Source organism: Heterodontus francisci, chromosome 4 (assembly GCF_036365525.1).
Source record: "Heterodontus francisci isolate sHetFra1 chromosome 4, sHetFra1.hap1, whole genome shotgun sequence".
NCBI lineage: Eukaryota > Metazoa > Chordata > Chondrichthyes > Heterodontiformes > Heterodontidae > Heterodontus > Heterodontus francisci.
Genome location: NC_090374.1, coordinates 148,655,446 through 148,673,574, shown reverse-complemented (window position 1 = coordinate 148,673,574; position 18,129 = coordinate 148,655,446). Strand labels below are relative to the sequence as shown.

Genomic DNA, 18,129 nt, shown 5'->3' with positions numbered 1-18,129 from the left:
ACTCTCCCTGCTTGCATGGACAGATCATGAATTCCTGACTTCCTGATATTTAAAAGACTGATTCTTATTCAGTGGACAGCTTTCACATGATAGCTGGTGATGCTCCACTGTAATCAAAAAATTAATACTGTATTACAGTGACAGCTCCACCTCCAGATAGAATCTTTAGAACATTCACCATTATTATTTAATAACGCAAACGCCATTGAGTCAGCAAGTACCTGAGATATAGCAACCAGGAAGATCCCAGGTTCAATCTGTGCTGAGCTCATTAATCTCAGCTGCAACAAATGATAACACTGTAATTGGTCTCATTGTCCAGTCAAGGAAAAAGAGAGAGACAGGGAGAAAAAAAAGCCAGGATTCCCATTTCCAAATGTGATTGCCAGATTTAGGATAGTTATGGAAAAGATAGACCAAGAATAAAAGTTCTCAATTGGGAAAAGCTGATTTTACTAAGTGGAGATGTGATTTAGCTAAAGTGGACTGGAAACAGGTACTTGAAGGTAAATCAGTGCCAAATCAATGGGAGGCATTCAAGGAAGATAGTGAAGGTTCAGAGCAAGTATGTTCCCTTAAAGAAAAGAGGTGGGACTAATAAATACAGAGCCCCCTGGATACCAAGGCATTTAAAGGAGAGGATAAAGAAAAAAAGGGAAGATACTGAGGGCTCAATACTACAAAAAAACTAGAGGAGTATAAAAAGTGCAGGGGTGAAATTAAAAAGGAAAGAGGCAATGAAAAAATATTGGCAAGTAAAATCAAGAAAAACCCAAAGATGCTTTATAAGTACATAAAGAGAGAGTAGGGCCTATTAGGACCATAGGGGTAACCTTATGTGGAGGCAGAGGACATGGGCATGGTTCCTAATAAATATTTTGCATCTATTTTCACAAAAAAGAGTGGGACGATATAGACATTGCAATCAGGGAGGAGTGTGAAATATTGGATAAAATTAACCTAGTGAGAGCACAAATATTAATGTGGGTAAATCCTCAGGCCTGGACTATATGTACCCTGGGCTGTTAAGGAAGCCAAGAGAAGAAATAGTGGAGGTTCTGACCATCATTTTCCAATCCTCTCTGGCAACAGGTGTGGTACCAGAGGACTGGACAGTTAATATTGCAAAACTGTTTAAAAAGGGAGAAAGGGACAGACCGAGTTATTACAGGCCAGTCAGCCTAACCTCGGTGGTGGGAAAATTATTGGAAAAAAATTACAAGGGACAGGATAAATCTTCATTTAGAAAGGCACAGATTTGTTAAGGGAAGGTTGTGACTGACTAACTGATTGAATTTTTTGAGGACGTAACAAGGAGGGTCAATGAGGGTAGTGCGTTTAATGTAGTCTACATGGATCTTAGCAAGGCTTTTGATGAGGTCCCACATAGCTGACTGGTCACAAAAGTAAAAGCCCACAGGATCCAAAATTGGCTCAAAGGCAGGAAGCACAGAGCAATGATCCTGGGTGTTTTTGTGACTGGAAGGTTATTTCCAATGGGGCTCCCCAGTGCTCAGTACTAGGTTCCTTGCCTTGTGTGGTATATATCAATGATTTGGACTTGAATGTAGGGGGTACAATTAAGAAGTTTGCAGACGATACAAAAATTCCCCATGTGGTTGATAATGAAGAAAACTGTAGACTGCAGGAAGATACCAATGAACTGGTCAGTGGGCGGAATAGTGGTAAATCAAGTTCAATCCAGAGAAGTGTGATTTTTTTTTTTTTATTCATTCATGGGATGTGGGTGTCGCTGGCTAGGCTGGCATTTATTGCCCATCCCAAAATGCCCTTGACAAGGTGGTGGTGAGCTGTCTTCTTGAACTGCTGCAGTCAGTGGATACACCCACAATGTTGTTAGGGACACACTTCCAGGATTTTGACCCAGCAACTTTGAAGGAACGGCAATATCGTTCCACGTCAGGATGGTGTGCAGCTTGGAGGGGAACTTGCAGGTGGTGGTGTTCCCATGAATCTGCTACCCTTGTCCTTCCAGGTGGTAGAGGTCACGGGTTTGGAAGGTGCTGCCAGTAGAGCCTTGGTGAGTTGCTGCAGTGCATCTTGTAGATGGTACACATTGCTGCCACTGTGCGTTGGTAGTCAAGGCAGTGAATGTTGAAGGTGGTGGATGGGGTTCCAATCAAACGGGCTGCTTTATCCTGGATGGTGTCAAGCTGCTTGAGTGGTGTTGGAGCTATATCCATCCAGGCAAGTGGAGAACATTCCATCGCACTCCTGACATGTGCCTTGTAGATGGTGGACAGGCATTGGGGAAGTTAGGTGAGTTACTCACAGCAGGATTCCTAGCCTCTGACCTGCTCTTGTAGCCACGGTATTTATATGGCTACTCCAGTTCAGTTTCTGGTCAACAGTAACCCCCAGGATGTTGATAGTGGGAGATTCAGCAATCGTAATGCCATTGAATGTCAAGGGGAGATGGTTAGATTCTCTTGTTGGAGATGATCATTGCCTGGCACTTGTGTGGCACGTATGTTACTTATCAGCCCAAGCCTGGATATTGTCCAGGTCTTGCTGCATTTCTACACGGACTGCTTCAGTATCTGAGTCGTCACGATTGGTGCTGAACAATGTACTAACTGAACTGAACACATTGTAAAAACATGAAGGCAATATTAGCCCAGAAATTGCTGGAATGCCGCATCTTGTGAGTGACTTCAATTGGACATTCACCCTCACCCTTCAAACTGATAATGGCACAGCAATGGTAACGTCACATCTGGGACCTCATGAATGTTGTGCTCAATGGTTTATCACCTTAACTAATGAAATTTAAGCATAGAGATAGAAATCGAGCGAAAGAAGGAAATAGAGTGAATTAGGGTCATGTTAGATACAGAAAAAGAAAGAGGGAAAGATCAAGAAAAAAAAGAGACAAGCAGGAAAAGCTTAAAAGAACAGAAAAATGACATTGTAATCCATTTGTTTGGGAATTGTTGTATTGGCCCTTGAAGTTAATAATGGGTGAATGAGAGGGTAGGTCTGCCAAATGTACAAACATTACTCATATACTTTATCCTAAAATTTTCTGAAAATCTACCTGCACTTGTGTTTTGAAATGGCTTTGCATACTGAAAATAATTGCCTTCTGACAACAACAGAAGTGTGGATTGCAATAATGACACAGAAGTACTGCTACAGCCGATTAAGAGAATTTGAAAGAACCTCTAGGGACTATTCACTACCTGCTGGAAGACTCCATGGCTTCATTTGTTCCCCTTTTGGCCTTCAAGGTTGAGGGACACATCAGGACCATAAATCGCGTCATTAACAGGGTCATTACAACATGAATTATCAGCCCTAAATTGTTGAGGTGAGATGAATTCGCATGAACGGCATGCATTTAATTTCACTGGGGAGGCTCACAGCAAGGGTGCGATTTTTGGAATTTTGTTGAGACTAAAGGCGGAATGGCACAAATTGTCCAGCAAATTTATGGAGAATCAGAACTTGTGGCATATCGCTGCTTTGCCATTAATTGCTGATTTTTAGCAAACTAATAATGGTGAATGCCGTTAATTTGCCTTTATTTTCCAACAATTTTTGGGCCATTGTTTCCTTCAAAAATCTTGAAGTTTACACGCCACAGGTTTAGAGGCTGTAAAAATATGAAATCACTTTGCCAGGGACGGTAAACTTGGAATAAAAACAGAAAACGCTGGAAATACTCGGCAGGTCAGGCAACATCTATGGAGACAGAAACAGAGTTAACGTTTCAGATCAATGTCTTTTTGTCAGAACCCCAAGCTTCTCAGTGAGTGCACTGATATTGTACTGTTGGAATCTTATCACCTTTCAAGTAATCATAGTATAAAAACTTTACAAGCTTACCATTTCGGTTAAGACTTTCACCTGGGGAAACTCCAATTTAAAAAAAATACATAGGCCGGGATTTTATTCTGGCAACGAGGGTCTCGACATCCGGAAAAAGTGACGCTGAGCACTCCATGACTCCACTTCTGTGGGAGGCCCACTGAATCTAGTGCCAATTAGGCACTGAAGTGAACAGCGGGATCAAGGACCCCAGTGACGGAAGTCTCGCCCTCTGACAGCTGCTGGCCAATCAGAGGCTGGCTGATCTTTCACTGAGCAGCACCACTGAAAAATGAGAAAAAGACTACCTTCAAGCTTTCAGTGGTACCAATTCTTAATTCACCACCTATAATTGCAATCAATGCCATAGATCAACAAGCCCTTTTAAAAAAAAAAGAAATAAAATCACTGTTATTAGGAGTTTCTGGATTTTGTTTGAACACTATGAACAGAATGCACTGAGAGCATTGACTGGCAAATGTTACTGAGACTGGCCACGTGAGGGAGCTGAATTAACAGGAGGTACAAATGTCATTTATTTTTCTGCTACATTTGTACATTCCTGCAATGTTAGCAATGCAGTGTACACAGTGGCCAGATAATGCATTTTGGAATATTGCCTTTATCCTCTTTACATCATAGTTCAGTCCATGAGACAATGCCCATCATTTTCAACATGAAGAATTGCATACATCTACAACATGCTACTTTTCCAGGATTACACCAAAGGGTTGAATTTCCACGGGGCTTTTCAGCTTGTCCACTGAAACTCTGGCAGAAAAGCAGTAGAAACCACGGAAAAATGGTGCAAATGAAAATTCAACACCAGATTAACTCAAGGTCCAGTCTGTCTATTGATTTAAATTTTAAAATCATCTTCTTCTTTGGCCTCCTTGTCTCGGGAGACAATGGGTAGGCGCCTGGAGGTGGTCAGTGGTGTGTGGAGCAGCGCCTGGAGTGGCTATAAAGGCCAATACTAGAGTGACAGACTCTTCCACAGGTGCTGCAAATAAAATTGGTTGTCGGAGCAGTTACACAGTTGGCTCTCCCCTGTCTTTTTTCCTGCCAACTGCTAAGTCTCTTCGACTCGCCACACTTTAGCCCCGCCTTTATAGCTGCCCGCCAGCTCTGGCGATCGCTGGCAACTGACTCCCACAACTTGTGATCAATGTCACAGGACTTCATGTCGCGTTTGCAGACGTCTTTAAAGCAGAGACGTGGACGGCCGGTGGGTCTGATACTAGTGGCGAGCTCGCTGTACAATGTGTCTTTGGGGATCCTGCCAACTTCCATGTGGCTCACATGGCCAAGTCATCTCAAGCGCCGCTGACTCAGTAGTGTGTATAAGCTGGGGATGTTGGCCGCCTCGAGGAATTGTGTTGGAGATGCTGTCCTGCTACCTGATGCCAAGGATTCTCCAGAGGCGGCGAAGATGGAATGAATTGAGACGTCGCTCTTGGCTGACATACGTTGTCCAGGCCTCGCTGCCGTAGAGCAAGGTACTGAGGATACAGGCTTGATACACTTGGACTTTCGTTTTCTGTGTCAGTGCGCCATTTTCCCACACTCTCTTGGCCAGTCTGGACATAGCAGTGGAAGCCTTTCCCATGCGCTTGTTGATTTCTGCATCGAGAGACAGGTTACTGGTGATAGTTGAGCCTAGGTAGGTGAACTCTTGAACCACTTCCAGAGCGTGGTCGCCAATATTGATGGATGGAGCATTTCTGACGTCCTGTCCCATGATGTTCGTTTTCTTGAGGCTGATGGTTAGGCCAAATTCATTGCAGGCAGCCGCAAACCTGTCGATGAGACTCTGCAGGCACTCTTCAGTGTGAGATGTTAAAGCAGCATCGTCAGCAAAGAGGAGTTCCCTGATGAGGACTTTCCGTACTTTGGTCTTCGCTCTTAAACGGGCAAGGTTGAACAACCTGCCACCTGATCTTGTGTAGAGGACAATTCCTTCTTCTGAAGACTTGAACGCATGTGGGAGCAGCAGGGCGAAGAAAATCCCAAACAGTGTAGGTGCGAGAACACAGCCCTGTTTCACGCCACTCAGGATAGGAAAGAGGTCTGATGAGGCGCCGCTATGCTGAATTATGCCTTTCATATTGCCATGGAATGAGGTGATGATACTTAGTAGATTTGGTGGACATCCGATCTTTTCTAGTAGTCTGAAGGGACCACGTCTGCAGACGAGGTCAAAGTCTTTGGTGAGATCAATGAAAGCAACGTCGAGGGGCATCTGTTGTTCGCGGCATTTCTTCTGTAGCTGATGAAGGGAGATCAGCATATCAATGGTCGATATCTCTGCTCGAAAGCCACACTGTGCCTCAGGGTAGACACGCTCAGCCAGCTTCTGGAGCCTGTTCAGAGCGACTCGAGCGAAGACTTTCCCCACTATGCTGAGCAGGGAGATTCCATGGTAGTTGTTGCAGTCACCACGGTCACGCTTGTTCTTATAGAGGGTGATGATATTGGCATCGCGCATGTCCTGTGGTACTGCTCCCTCGTCCCAGCACAGGCAAAAGCAGTTCGTAGAGTTCTGAGAGTATAGCAGGCTTAGCACTCTTGATTATTTCAGGGGTAATGCTGTCCTGACCAGGGGCTTTTCCGCTGGCTAGAAAATCAATGGCATCACTGAGTTCCGATTTTGTTGGCTGTACGTCCAGCTCATCCATGACTGGTAGAGGCTAGGCTGCATTGAAGGCAGTCTCAGTGGAGATTCTCCCTGGAGTACAGTTCTAGGTAGTGCTCAACCCAGCGGTCCATTTGCTTGCGCTGGTCAGTGATTGTGTCCCCCGATTTAGATTTGAGGGGTTGGTGGGGGGGGGCCCATCTTCTTGATGGTTGGCCCAAAAGCTCTCTTAATGCCATCATACATTCCTCTGATGTTTCCGGTGTCTGAGGCCAGCTGAATATGACTGCATAGGTGTTGCCAGTAGTCATTTGCGCAGCTCCTGGCTGTTCTTTGTGCAGCGCGTCTGGCTGTTTTAAGTGCTACAGACGTTAACTCGCTGGGGGCTTTTTTGTAGTTCAGCAGTGCAATGCGCTTTGCGGCTATGACAGGTTCCAGCTCTTCAAAATGAGATTGAAACCAGTCTGCATTCCGCTTCACACGTTTTCCATAGGTGGTCATGGCTGACTCATAGATGGCGTCTCTGATGTGGGCCCACTTGGTCTCTGCATCCCATGTGGGAGTGTTTTGAAGGGCTTTTTCACCAGCTGGACCTCATCGTCACAAGGCAAGCCTCCTTAAACAGTGTTCAAATCACACGCAGCTTCCACAGTGCGGACTGCGACACCGACCACTCCATGGTGTGCAGCAAGGTTAGACTCAGACCAAAGAAGCTGCATCACTCCAAGCAGAAGGGCCACCCGCGCATCAACACGAGCAGAATTTCTTATCCACAGCTTTTACAAAAATTTCTAAATTCACTTGATAAATTTTAAAATACATAGAAGTAATAATACAGAAACATGCCATTCGACCCGTCCAGTCCACATTTAGCCTCGACATGAGCAAAGGATTCAATTAACGATAGTCAAGAAAAGGGGAATACTGGAAAAAAAAAAGAGGCAGAACCTCACTGGAAGCAGAAGTTTGCCGATCAGCAGCATGTCAGCAAATCTGCTTCAGAAAAATGTTACATGGGGATAGAATAAACTGTGCAAGACAGGTAAGGGGGCATTAAGAACCCAGAAACAAAGTCTGAAAAGCTACTGAATTGTGAACTGCACGGGAGCAAACTAACAACATGCAAAACAGGCATAAAATTACTTATGAGGGGGACGTTCCAAGTAGGCATAGTTATAAAACAAAAAATTGATCACAGGTCTGAACCAGACTAACTGGAAACATGAAGTAAGGTACAAAGGCTAAGAACATTAGCAACTAGAAGAAACCTGGTACACTGCTAACCAAACAGAGGCCCAATTTTTTAAAATGCATTGAATCACAGCTGAAGGATATTCTTTCTGAACACAGGATCCCTGTCAACCAATTTTATCTGCAGCACCTGTGGAAGAGTCTGTCACTCCAGAATTGGCCTTTATAGCCATTCCAGGCGCTGCTTCACAAACCACTGACCACCTCCAGGCGCTTACCCATTGCCTCTCGAGACAAGGAGGACAAAGAAGAAGATGATTTGTATATCTAGTTGGATTAGAGTGCCAACAAAACAAAAAAGAGGGGGAAAGAGGTGACAATATACAAATAAAGTAAAGCAAAAACGATAAAAAGAGTAAAACACATAAAATAATAAGATGGAATTACAGTGCAAATAAACCTTGAAACAGAGTCACTACCATAAAAATGCAGAAAATACTTCAGAAAAAGTTATTAAAATTGCATGGCAATGGAGTTAGAAAAGACCTCAGAAAAGAGTAACTGTCAAAGTTAATGTAAATCAAACCATTTAGAAAACAGATTGCACCTGAAAAGCTTTGAGATTAAGGACAGCACGTTTCAGGCATGGGGCAAAGATCTAGTAAGGGCTAAACTCTCTGGTTTAAAATCTATTCACGGTTACCGAAATTAAATCTGTGAAGTAGTCAGCACTGGATTGAGAAACAATCTGGAAATTTACCATTTTGATTGTGCTTGCTTTTTTTTAAAAAAAAAGTTCTGTGCATACATTTGTCCACATTTAAACTGGAGCCCCTCAATGCTGGCACTGATGTCAAGAATATACCAGTACCATGTGTCTCAGTCTGTGTCTCTAGAGAAGGTTGTACAGTATCATTTTACTGGAAAATTTGCATGGAAAGGCATACCTGCACCAATAGTTTCCTGTAATTCATAGTGTTTAAGCAGCTCTTCATAATCAATAGCCATAGTAGACCGATAGCTCCAAGCACAATCAGCACCTGAAATATTTTAAAAGGCATTAGATTAATTCCATGCGGTAGAAATACTACTATTTTGCTGAAAGCGTACAGTAGCAAAGGAAAACTATAAGAATGGACAAAATCCTTTTAGAAAAATTAAAGAGCTTCTTAAATAACTAAGGGTTAAACACAAAATGATTAGCATTTAGTTGATTTTAAAGTCTGATCTGATATTGATATGATTTGTATCCTCCAAATAAACACAGTTCAGATTTCTGCCAGTACAAAGATTGTCTACGGAAAGGCAACCCGCAATTACCATGAATGATCAATCTTATTCCAGTTACAAATATAAATGTTTCAATGTATTACATCATGTTTATCACTTACACTTAGAATCTTACAGCACAGAAGGAGGCCATTCAGTCCAGCCTGCCTGTGCTGGCTCTTTGAAAGAGCTATCGAATTTGTCCCACTTGCCTGCTCTTTCCCCACAGCCCTGAAAATTTTTGCTTTTCAAGTATATATCTAAATCCCTTTTGAAAGTTATTATTGAATCTGCTTCCACCACTCTTTCAGGCAGTGCATTCCAGATCATAACTCATTGCATTTTCATTGCAGCAGCTTATTCGGGAGCAGAGTGCGAGCGAGTGATCAGCTGGGAAGGTCAATTTCAAAGTAAACTTAATTTCCTTTTGATTTCGGCGGAGACCAGGGGGCTGCTGGGTAAGTAAAACCCTATATATTTGGGCCGTTTCTGAACCCGAGACACTACACGGGTAGTGGCTCCCACCCGCCCTCCTCCTCTTACCAAAAAAAAAAGGACTCGGTGCTGTGTAGATAAGGTAAGGCTTTTTCTATTTCTCTTTTTTTAAAACGTGTGATTGGTAAAAACTTTTCGTTCCTTTTTCATTTAACTAAGTTAAGCTTAAGATTAAATATGGCAGGAGATCTCAGACCTGTGACATGCTCCTCTTGCACAATGTGGGAGCTCAGGGACACGGCTGATGTCCCTGACTCCTTCACGTGCAGGAAGTGTGTCCAGCTGCAGCTCTTGTTAGACCGCATGACGGCTCTGGAGCTGCGGATGGACTCACTTTGGAGCATGCGCGATGCTGAGGAGGTCGTGGATAGCACGTTTAGCGAATTGGTCACACCGCAGATTAGGATTGCTGAGGGAGAAAGGGAATGGGTGACCAAAAGGCAGAGAAAGAGCAGGAAGGCAGCGCAGGAGTCCCCTGCGGTCATCTCCCACCAAAACAAGTATACCATTTTAGATACTGTTGAGGGAGATGGCTCACCAGGGGAAGGCAGCAGTCGCCAGGTTCATGGTACCGTGGCTGGCTCTGCTGTTCGGAAGGGCGGGAAAAAGAGTGGAAGGGCTATAGTCATCGGGGATTCGATTGCAAGGGGAGTAGATAGGCGGTTCTGTGGTCGAAAACGAGACACCCGAATGGTATGTTGCCTCCTAGGTGCACGGGTCAGGGATGTCTCAGATCGGCTGCAGAACATTCTGAAGGGGGAGGGTGAACAGCCAGTTGTCATTGTGCACATAGGCACCAATGATATAGGTAAAAAACAGGATGAGGTCCTCCAAGCAGAATTTAGGGAGTTAGGAGCCAAGTTAAAAAGTAGGACCTCAGAGGTAGTAATCTCAGGATTGCCACGTGATAGAGTAGAAATGAAAGAATAGTCAGGATGAATGTGTGGCTTGAGAGATGGTGCAGGAGGGAGGGGTTCAGATTTTTGGGACATTGGGACCGGTTCTGGGGGAGGTGGAGCTATTACAAATTGGACGGTCTACACCTGGGCCAGACTGGAACCAATGTCCTTGGGAGTGCTTTTGCTAACGCTGTTGGGGAGGGTTTAAACTAATGTGGCAGGGGGATGGGAACCAAATGAGGAGGTCAGTGGACAGTAAGGAGGTAGTAACTAAAGCCTGTAAAGAACGAGATAATGAAGTCAGTGTGACTAAGGGAAAGAGTAGACAGGGAGCAGATGATGAACGCAAAAGGAGTGGTGGTCTGAGGTGCATTTGTTTTAATGCAAGAAGTGTAGTAGGTAAGGCAGATGAACTTAGGGCTTGGATTAGTACCTGGGAGTATGATGTTATTGCTATTACTGAGACTTGGTTGAGGGAAGGGCATGATTGGCAACTAAATATCCCAGGATATCGATGCTTCAGGCGGGATAGAGAGGGAGGTAAAAGGGGTGTAGGAGTTGCCATTTCTCGTCTCCAGCATTCCCAATTTTAAATCACTCCATCATTGATGGCCGTGCCTTCAGCTGCACAGGACCTAAACTCTGGATTCCGTCCCGATATCTCTCTGCTTCTCTTTACTCATTTAAGATGCTCCTTAAAATCTATTTCCTTGACCAAGCTTTTGGTCAACTTTTCGTTGTGCAGCTTTTCCAGGAGCACAGGCATTGCGAGCGAGGAGTGAGCAGCTGGGAAGTCAATTTCATCGGGAGTTTCGGTGGAGCAGGGACTGATGGGTAAGTAGAAACCTATATATTTGGGCTGTTTCTGAACCCGAGACACTACTCTTGTAGTGTCTCCCACCTCCTCCTCTTACCAAAAATAAGGACTCGGTTGTGTGTAGGTAAGGTAAGGCTTTTTCTATTTCTCTTCTTGTTTTATCGTGTGATTGGTTAAAAACTTGGGAATTTAGAATAGTGGGAATGGAGGTTAAGGCAGTTGAATGTTCCTCCTGCAGAATGTGGGAGGTAAGGGTCGCCAAGGGTGTCCCTGCTGACTGCATCTGCGGGAAGTGCACCCAGCTCCAGCTCCTCGAGGACCGCGTTAGGGAACTGGAGCTGGAGGAACTTCGGATCATTCGGGAGGCGGAGGGGATTATTGAGAGGAGTTATCGGGAGGCAGTCACACCTCAGGTAAAAGAAGAAGGTAGATGGGTTACCGTCAGGGGAAGGAGAGGGAACCAGCAGGCAGTGCAAGGATCCCCTGTGGCCGTTTCCCTCAACAACAGGTATACTGTTTTGGATACTGTTGGGGGAGACGACTTACCAGGGGTAGGCAATGGGATACAGGTCTCTGGCGCAGAGTCTGTCCCTGTTGCTCAGAAGGGAAGGGGGAAGAGGAGCAGAGCATTAGTCATTGGGGACTCCATAGTTAGGGGAACAGATAGGAGGTTTTGTGGGAACGAGAGAGACTCACGGTTGGTGTGTTGCCTCCCAGGTGCCAGGGTACGTGATGTCTCGGATCGTGTTTTTGGGATCCTCAAGGGGGAGGGGGAGCAGCCCCAAGTCGTGGTACACATAGGCACCAACGACATAGGTAGGAAGACAGATGGGGATTTAAGGCAGAAATTCAGGGAGCTAGGGTGGAAGCTTAGAGCGAGAACAGAGTTGTTATCTCTGGGTTGTTGCCTGTGCCACGTGCTAGCGAAGTGAGGAATAGGGAGAGAGGGGAGTTGAACACGTGGCTGCAGGGATGGTGTAGGAGGGAGGGTTTTGGTTTCCTGGATAATTGGGGCTCTTTCTGGGGTAGGTGGGACCTCTACAAACAGGATGGTCTTCACCTGAACCAGAGGGGTACCAATATACTGGGGGGGAGATTTGCTAGTGCTCTTCGGGGGGGTTTAAACTAATTCAGCAAGGGGATGGGAACCTAAATTGTAGTTCCAGTGTGCAGGATGTTGAGAGTAGTGAGGGCAGAGATAAGGTTATAAGGACGCAAGAGGGCACTGGCAAGCAAGAGCTTGGTTTAAAATGTGTCTACTTCAACGCCAGGAGCATCCGGAATAAGGTGGGTGAGCTTGCAGCATGGGTTGGTACCTGGGATCTCGATGTTGTGGCCATTTCAGAGACATGGGTAGAGCAGGGACAGGAATGGATGTTGCGGGTTCCGGGATTTAGATGTTTCACTAAGAACAGAGAAGAGGGTAAAAGAGGGGGGGGGGGGTGTGGCATTGTTAATCAAGGAAAGTATTACAGCGGCAGAAAGGACGTTTGAGGACTCGTCTACTGAGGTAGTCTGGGCCGAGGTTAGAAACAGGAGAGGAGAGGTCACCCTGTTGGGAGTTTTCTATAGACCTCCAAATAGTTCCAGAGATGTAGAGGAAAGGATAGCAAAGATGATTCTTGACAGGAGCGAGAGTAACAGGGTAGTGGTTATGGGGGACTTTAACTTTCCAAATATTGACTGGAAATACTATAGTTCGAGTACTTTAGATGGGTCTGTTTTTGTCCAGTGTGTGCAGGAGGGTTTTCTGACACAGTATGTAGACAGGCCAACCAGGGGCGATGCCACATTGGATTTGGTACTGGGTAATGAACCCAGCCAGGTGTTAGATTTAGAAGTTGGTGAGCACTTTGGTGATAGTGATCATAATTCGGTTAGGTTTACCTTAGCGATGGGCAGGGACAGGCATATACAGCAGGGCAAGAATTATAGCTGGGGGAAAGGAAATTATGATGCGATTAGGCAAGATTTAGGATGCGTAGGATGGGGAAGGAAACTGCAGGGGGTGGGCACAATCGAAATGTGGAGCTTATTCAAGGAGCAGCTACTGCGTGTCCTTGATAAGTATGTACCTGTCAGGCAGGGAGGAAGTTGTCGAGCGAGGGAGCCGTGGTTTACTAAAGAAGTTGAAGAGCTTGTCAAGAGGAAGAAGGCGGCTTATGTTAGGATGAGACGTGAAGGCTCAGTTAGGGCGCTTGAGAGTTACAAGCGAGCCAGGAAGGATCTAAAGGGAGGGCTAAGAAGAGCAAGGAGAGGACGTGAGAAGTCATTGGCGGATAGGATCAAAGAAAACCCTAAGGCTTTCTATAGGTATATCAGGAATAAAAGAATGACTAGAGATAGGTTAGGGCCAATCAAGGATAGTAGTGGGAAGTTGTGTGTGGAATCGGAGGAGATAGGGGAAGTGTTAAATGAATATTTTTCGTCAGTATTTACAGTAGAGAAAGAAAATGTTGTCGAGGAGAATACGGAGATTCAGGCTACTAGGCTAGATGGGATTGAGGTTCACAAGGAGGAGGTGTTAGCAATTTTGGAAAGTGTGAAAATAGATAAGTCCCCTGGGCCAGATGGGATTTATCCTAGGATTCTCTGGGAAGCCAGGGAGGAGATTGCAGAGCCTTTGTCCTTGATTTTTATGTCGTCGTTGTCGACAGGAGTAGTGCCGGAGGACTGGAGGATAGCAAATGTTGTCCCCTTGTACAAGAAGGGGAGTAGAGACAGCCCTGGTAATTATAGACCTGTGAGCCTTACTTCGGTTGTGGGTAAAATGTTGGAAAAGGTTATAAGAGATAGGATTTATAATCATCTTGAAAAGAATAAGTTCATTAGAGATAGTCAGCACGGTTTTGTGAAGGGTAGGTCGTGCCTCACAAACCTTATTGAGTTTTTTGACAAGGTGACCAAACAGGTGGATGAGGGTAAAGCAGTGGATGTGGTCTATATGGATTTCAGTAAGGCGTTTGATAAGGTTCCCCACGGTAGGCTATTGCAGAAAATACAGAAGTATGGGATTGAAGGTGAATTAGTGCTTTGGATCAGAAATTGGCTAGCTGAAAGAAGACAGAGGGTGGTGGTTGATGGTAAATGTTCATCCTGGAGTATAGTTTCTAGTGGTGTACCGCAAGGATCTGTTTTGGGGCCACTGCTGTTTGTCATTTTTATAAATGACCTGGATGAGGGTGTAGAAGGGTGGGTTAGTAAATTTGCGGATGACACGAAGGTCGGTGGAGTTGTGGATAGTGCCGAAGGATGTTGTAGGTTACAGAGGGACATAGATAGGCTGCAGAGCTGGGCTGAGAGATGGCAAATGGAGTTTAATGCGGAAAAGTGTGAGGTGATTCACTTCGGAAGGAGTAACAGGATTGCAGAATACTGGGCTAATGGGAAGACTCTTGGTAGTGTAGATGAGCAGAGAGATCTTGGTGTCCAGGTACATAAATCCCTGAAAGTTGGCACCCAGGTTAATAGAGCTGTTAAGAAGGCATATGGTGTGTTCGCTTTTATTAGTAGGGGGATCGAGTTTAGGAGCCACGAGGTCATGCTGCAGCTGTACAGAACTCTGGTGCGGCCGCACCTGGAGTATTGAGTGCAGTTCTGGTCACCGCATTATAGGAAGGATGTGGAAGCTTTGGAAAAGGTGCAGAGGAGATTTACTAGGATGTTGCCTGGTATGGAGGGAAGGTCTTACGAGGAAAGGCTGAGGGACTTGAGGTTGTTTTCATTGGAGAGAAGGAGGAGAAGAGGTGACTTAATAGAGACATATAAGATAATCAGAGGGTTGGACAGGGTGGATAGTGAGAGCCTTTTTCCTCGGATGGTGATGGCAAACACGAGGGGACATAGCTTTAAGTTGAGGGGTGATAGATATAGGACAGATGTCAGAGGTAGTTTCTTTACACAGAGAGTAGTAGGGGCGTGGAACGCCCTGCCTGCAACAGTAGTAGACTCGCCAACTTTAAGGGCATTTAAGTGGTCATTGGATAGACATATGGATGAAAATGGAATAGTGTAGGTCAGATGGTTTCACAGGTCGGCGCAACATCGAGGGCTGAAGGGCCTGTACTGCACTGTAATGTTCTATGTTCTAACTGGCCTAATATCACCGTGCGCAGCTCAGTGTTAAACTTTGTTCCCTAATGCTCCTGTAAAGCACCTTGGGATGTTTTATTACATTAAAGACACTACATAAATGCAAGTTGTTATTCAGTGACAGGGCAGCAGCTGGCTAGGTTATGCAATTGGAGCTAGAAGTTGCAGTTCATCTACAACTAGAGGTCAGACAAGCAGTTGTAGAGTCAGAGAGTCATCATGCCACAGAAGATAGCTATTCAGCCCATTGAGTCCATGACAGCACAGAGGCAGTGAAAGGGTCAAGAAGATGGAAAGATAAAGCTTACGGTCATCAGCTGCCAGATGAGACTGTAATCTGCAAGGAGAGGTTGAGGATAGGGTTTTTGAGGGAGGCGATGACAGCAGTACTCAAAGGGAAGGGCAGTAACAGAGGAGTGAGTGTCATTAAAACGTCAGCTAGCATGGGGGCCAGAAAAGGAAGTTGACTTTCCCTGCCTGCCAGATAACAAAGTTTTCAATAAAGTGACAGAAATAAGCAGCTTCATACAGACTAAAGGTGTAACTTATTTACTGATATAATTTGATAATATTGGCAGCCTTGTAAAAAAATAAGTTGAACTTCTAAACGACCAAATCCAGTGCATTGGATTCTATAATACTGACACATTCTCCTCAGTCATTAACATTGCAGCTTGTTCTTAAAAACAGATTTCCTAGTGCAGTGTTTAAGGAACACATAAAATACAACATTGAGGCAATACAAGATAGTTACAGATTTCAACAAGACAATCGTACGATGCAGGTATGTATTTGGGAATCTCAAGGCAGCACAAGTTCCTGGTTGTGATAAATTAGTCATGAAGAAAAGATTAAGCACAAGTCACAAAGAGAAAAAGAATCTTTGGTCTTGTATCTAGAGGCAGAAAGAAATGAAAAAAAGTGGAAAAAAAACTTACATTTATTCCAATGCCTTATGATGTCCTAAAGCACTTGAAAGCCAATGAAGTATTTTGGAAGTGTAGTCACTGTTGCAATATAGGAAACACAACAACCGATTTACACACAGTAAGCTTCCACAAACAGCAACAATACACATGACCAGATCATCAGTTTTAGTGGTGTTGGGATAAACATTGGCCAGGTAAGAGGAGAACTCCCCTCTTTGAATAGGTTTCAAAGGATATTTTACATCCACGCGAGGGTGAAGACAGGATCTCAGCTTGACATCTCATCTGAAAGATGGCACCTCCGACAGTGCAGCACTCCCTCCCTCAGTATTGCTCTGAAATGTCAGCCTGGATCATGTGCTCAGTCTCTGGAGTGGAACTTGAACCCACAACCTATTGATTCAGATGCGAGAATGCCAACACTGAGCCAAAGCTGGCAAGAACAAGGAGCCAACGTAGAATGTGCGCAAGACCTTAGTTAAGCCACAGTTGGAGTATTGAGTATTATTCAACTTATGCCACTAATTTCACTAACAGCTTGATTTGGTGGTAGGCAGTGCAGGACTGAGGGACTCCAGGGACCCGGGTTCGATTCCGGGTACTGCCTGTGTGGAGTTTGCAAGTTCTCCCTGTGTCTGCGTGGGTTTTCTCCGGGTGCTCCGGTTTCCTCCCACAAGCCAAAAGACTTGCAGGTTGATAGGTAAATTGGCCATTATAAATTGTCACTAGTATAGGTAGGTGGTAGGGAAATATAGGGACAGGTGGGGAAGTTTGGTAGGAATATGGGATTAGTGTAGGATTAGTATAAATGGGTGGTTGATGTTCGGCACAGACTCGGTGGGCCGAAGGGCCTGTTTCAGTGCTGTATCTCTAATCTAATCTAAAAAAAAATCACTACACTAACACTGGTAAACTGAGTCCCCCATCTGCCCTCTCTGGTGAATCCCACAACACTACTGCAAGAAGAATAGTGGAGGCTCCTGGTTCCCTGGCCAACATTTATCATAACGCCTACAAAACTAGAATGACAGCACTCTCAAGTAGCCAATCAATTGACTAGGAAGTACTTTCGGGCGTCCCAGGGGCATAAAAGGCACCAAGTAACAGCAAACTGCTCCTGACACAGAATGAAAATAAAATATAGGTTTAGCCCAGCTCCAGCCCAGCACTGCCAGCAGCAAATCTCTTAACCCACCCCTCGGGTGACAGGCTCGTTGCCCCCCACCAAAAAAAACTGGGCGAGACCCTACCCTAAATACTAAACCTTCGATCCTGCCTCAATCCAGACCGAGTCCCCACTGTAAGGGTGACCGTCCCGTCATATAATCCGACATCGGCCAGACCCCCACCCCACTTTTGCCGTATCTACGAGTGGGGAGGATCTCTCCCACCTCAACCACCGGTTCCGTGCCCCGGGGACTGTCGCCTCCCAGACGTCTCTCTGTGTCAGTAGGTGTGGGACGAGACGGTCCGTTTACCTGGCTCGCGGCTCCAGATCTGCTCCACGCGCCCGTTTGATTTTTGAATCTGTTCGAATCCAACAATCGAATTTCCCTCTTTCAATAACGTAACTTCCCGACCAAGCTACAAGCTGGCCAATCAGATCGAGCCCGAGACGCATGCTCCATGTGAGAACGCTGCTGCAGTGATGGGGGAAGAGGGGTGAGAGCGGCTCTGCGCCTGCAAACGGATCTGTTCGTTGTTGGTTAGTTTCAGAACAGAACTCGGTAACAACTGCAGGCACTGATGGTAAAGAAATCCGAGACATTCTCTTTCCCATTTCCGCCACTCAGTAATGTCAGCTCCACTGTCATAAGATAAACTCTTAAAAATCAAGAGATTTTGGTATAAAATCATGAGTTGTTATTTCGTTTAAACAAAAATGAATATAGATTGACAGTTGGTTTAACAACCTCAATAATGGCTTATTCCGCTCCGGATTTTCTGTTAGGGTTTACTCCCTTAGCCTTG

At 45.1% G+C, this 18,129-nt stretch overlaps 1 protein-coding gene across 3 annotated transcripts in view; it reads right to left on the bottom strand.

The window, feature by feature from the left end:
- melk (maternal embryonic leucine zipper kinase) overlaps window positions 1–17,724 on the bottom strand; it is a 138,609-nt gene extending 120,885 nt beyond the window's left edge. The window contains exons 1-3 of one of the 3 annotated variants that reach the window (XM_068030308.1): window positions 17,637–17,724; window positions 16,168–16,236; window positions 8,605–8,697 (exon numbers count right to left, since the gene is read on the bottom strand). In XM_068030308.1, the coding sequence (XP_067886409.1) occupies window positions 8,605–8,665 (61 nt within the window). In that variant the 5' untranslated portion in view covers window positions 8,666–8,697; window positions 16,168–16,236; window positions 17,637–17,724. Of the gene's footprint in view, window positions 1–8,604; window positions 8,698–16,167; window positions 16,237–17,549; window positions 17,570–17,636 lie in introns of those variants that run through there. The other 2 variants (XM_068030309.1, XM_068030310.1) reach the window with 2 other exon arrangements.
- Window positions 17,725–18,129: the final 405 nt, after the last annotated feature.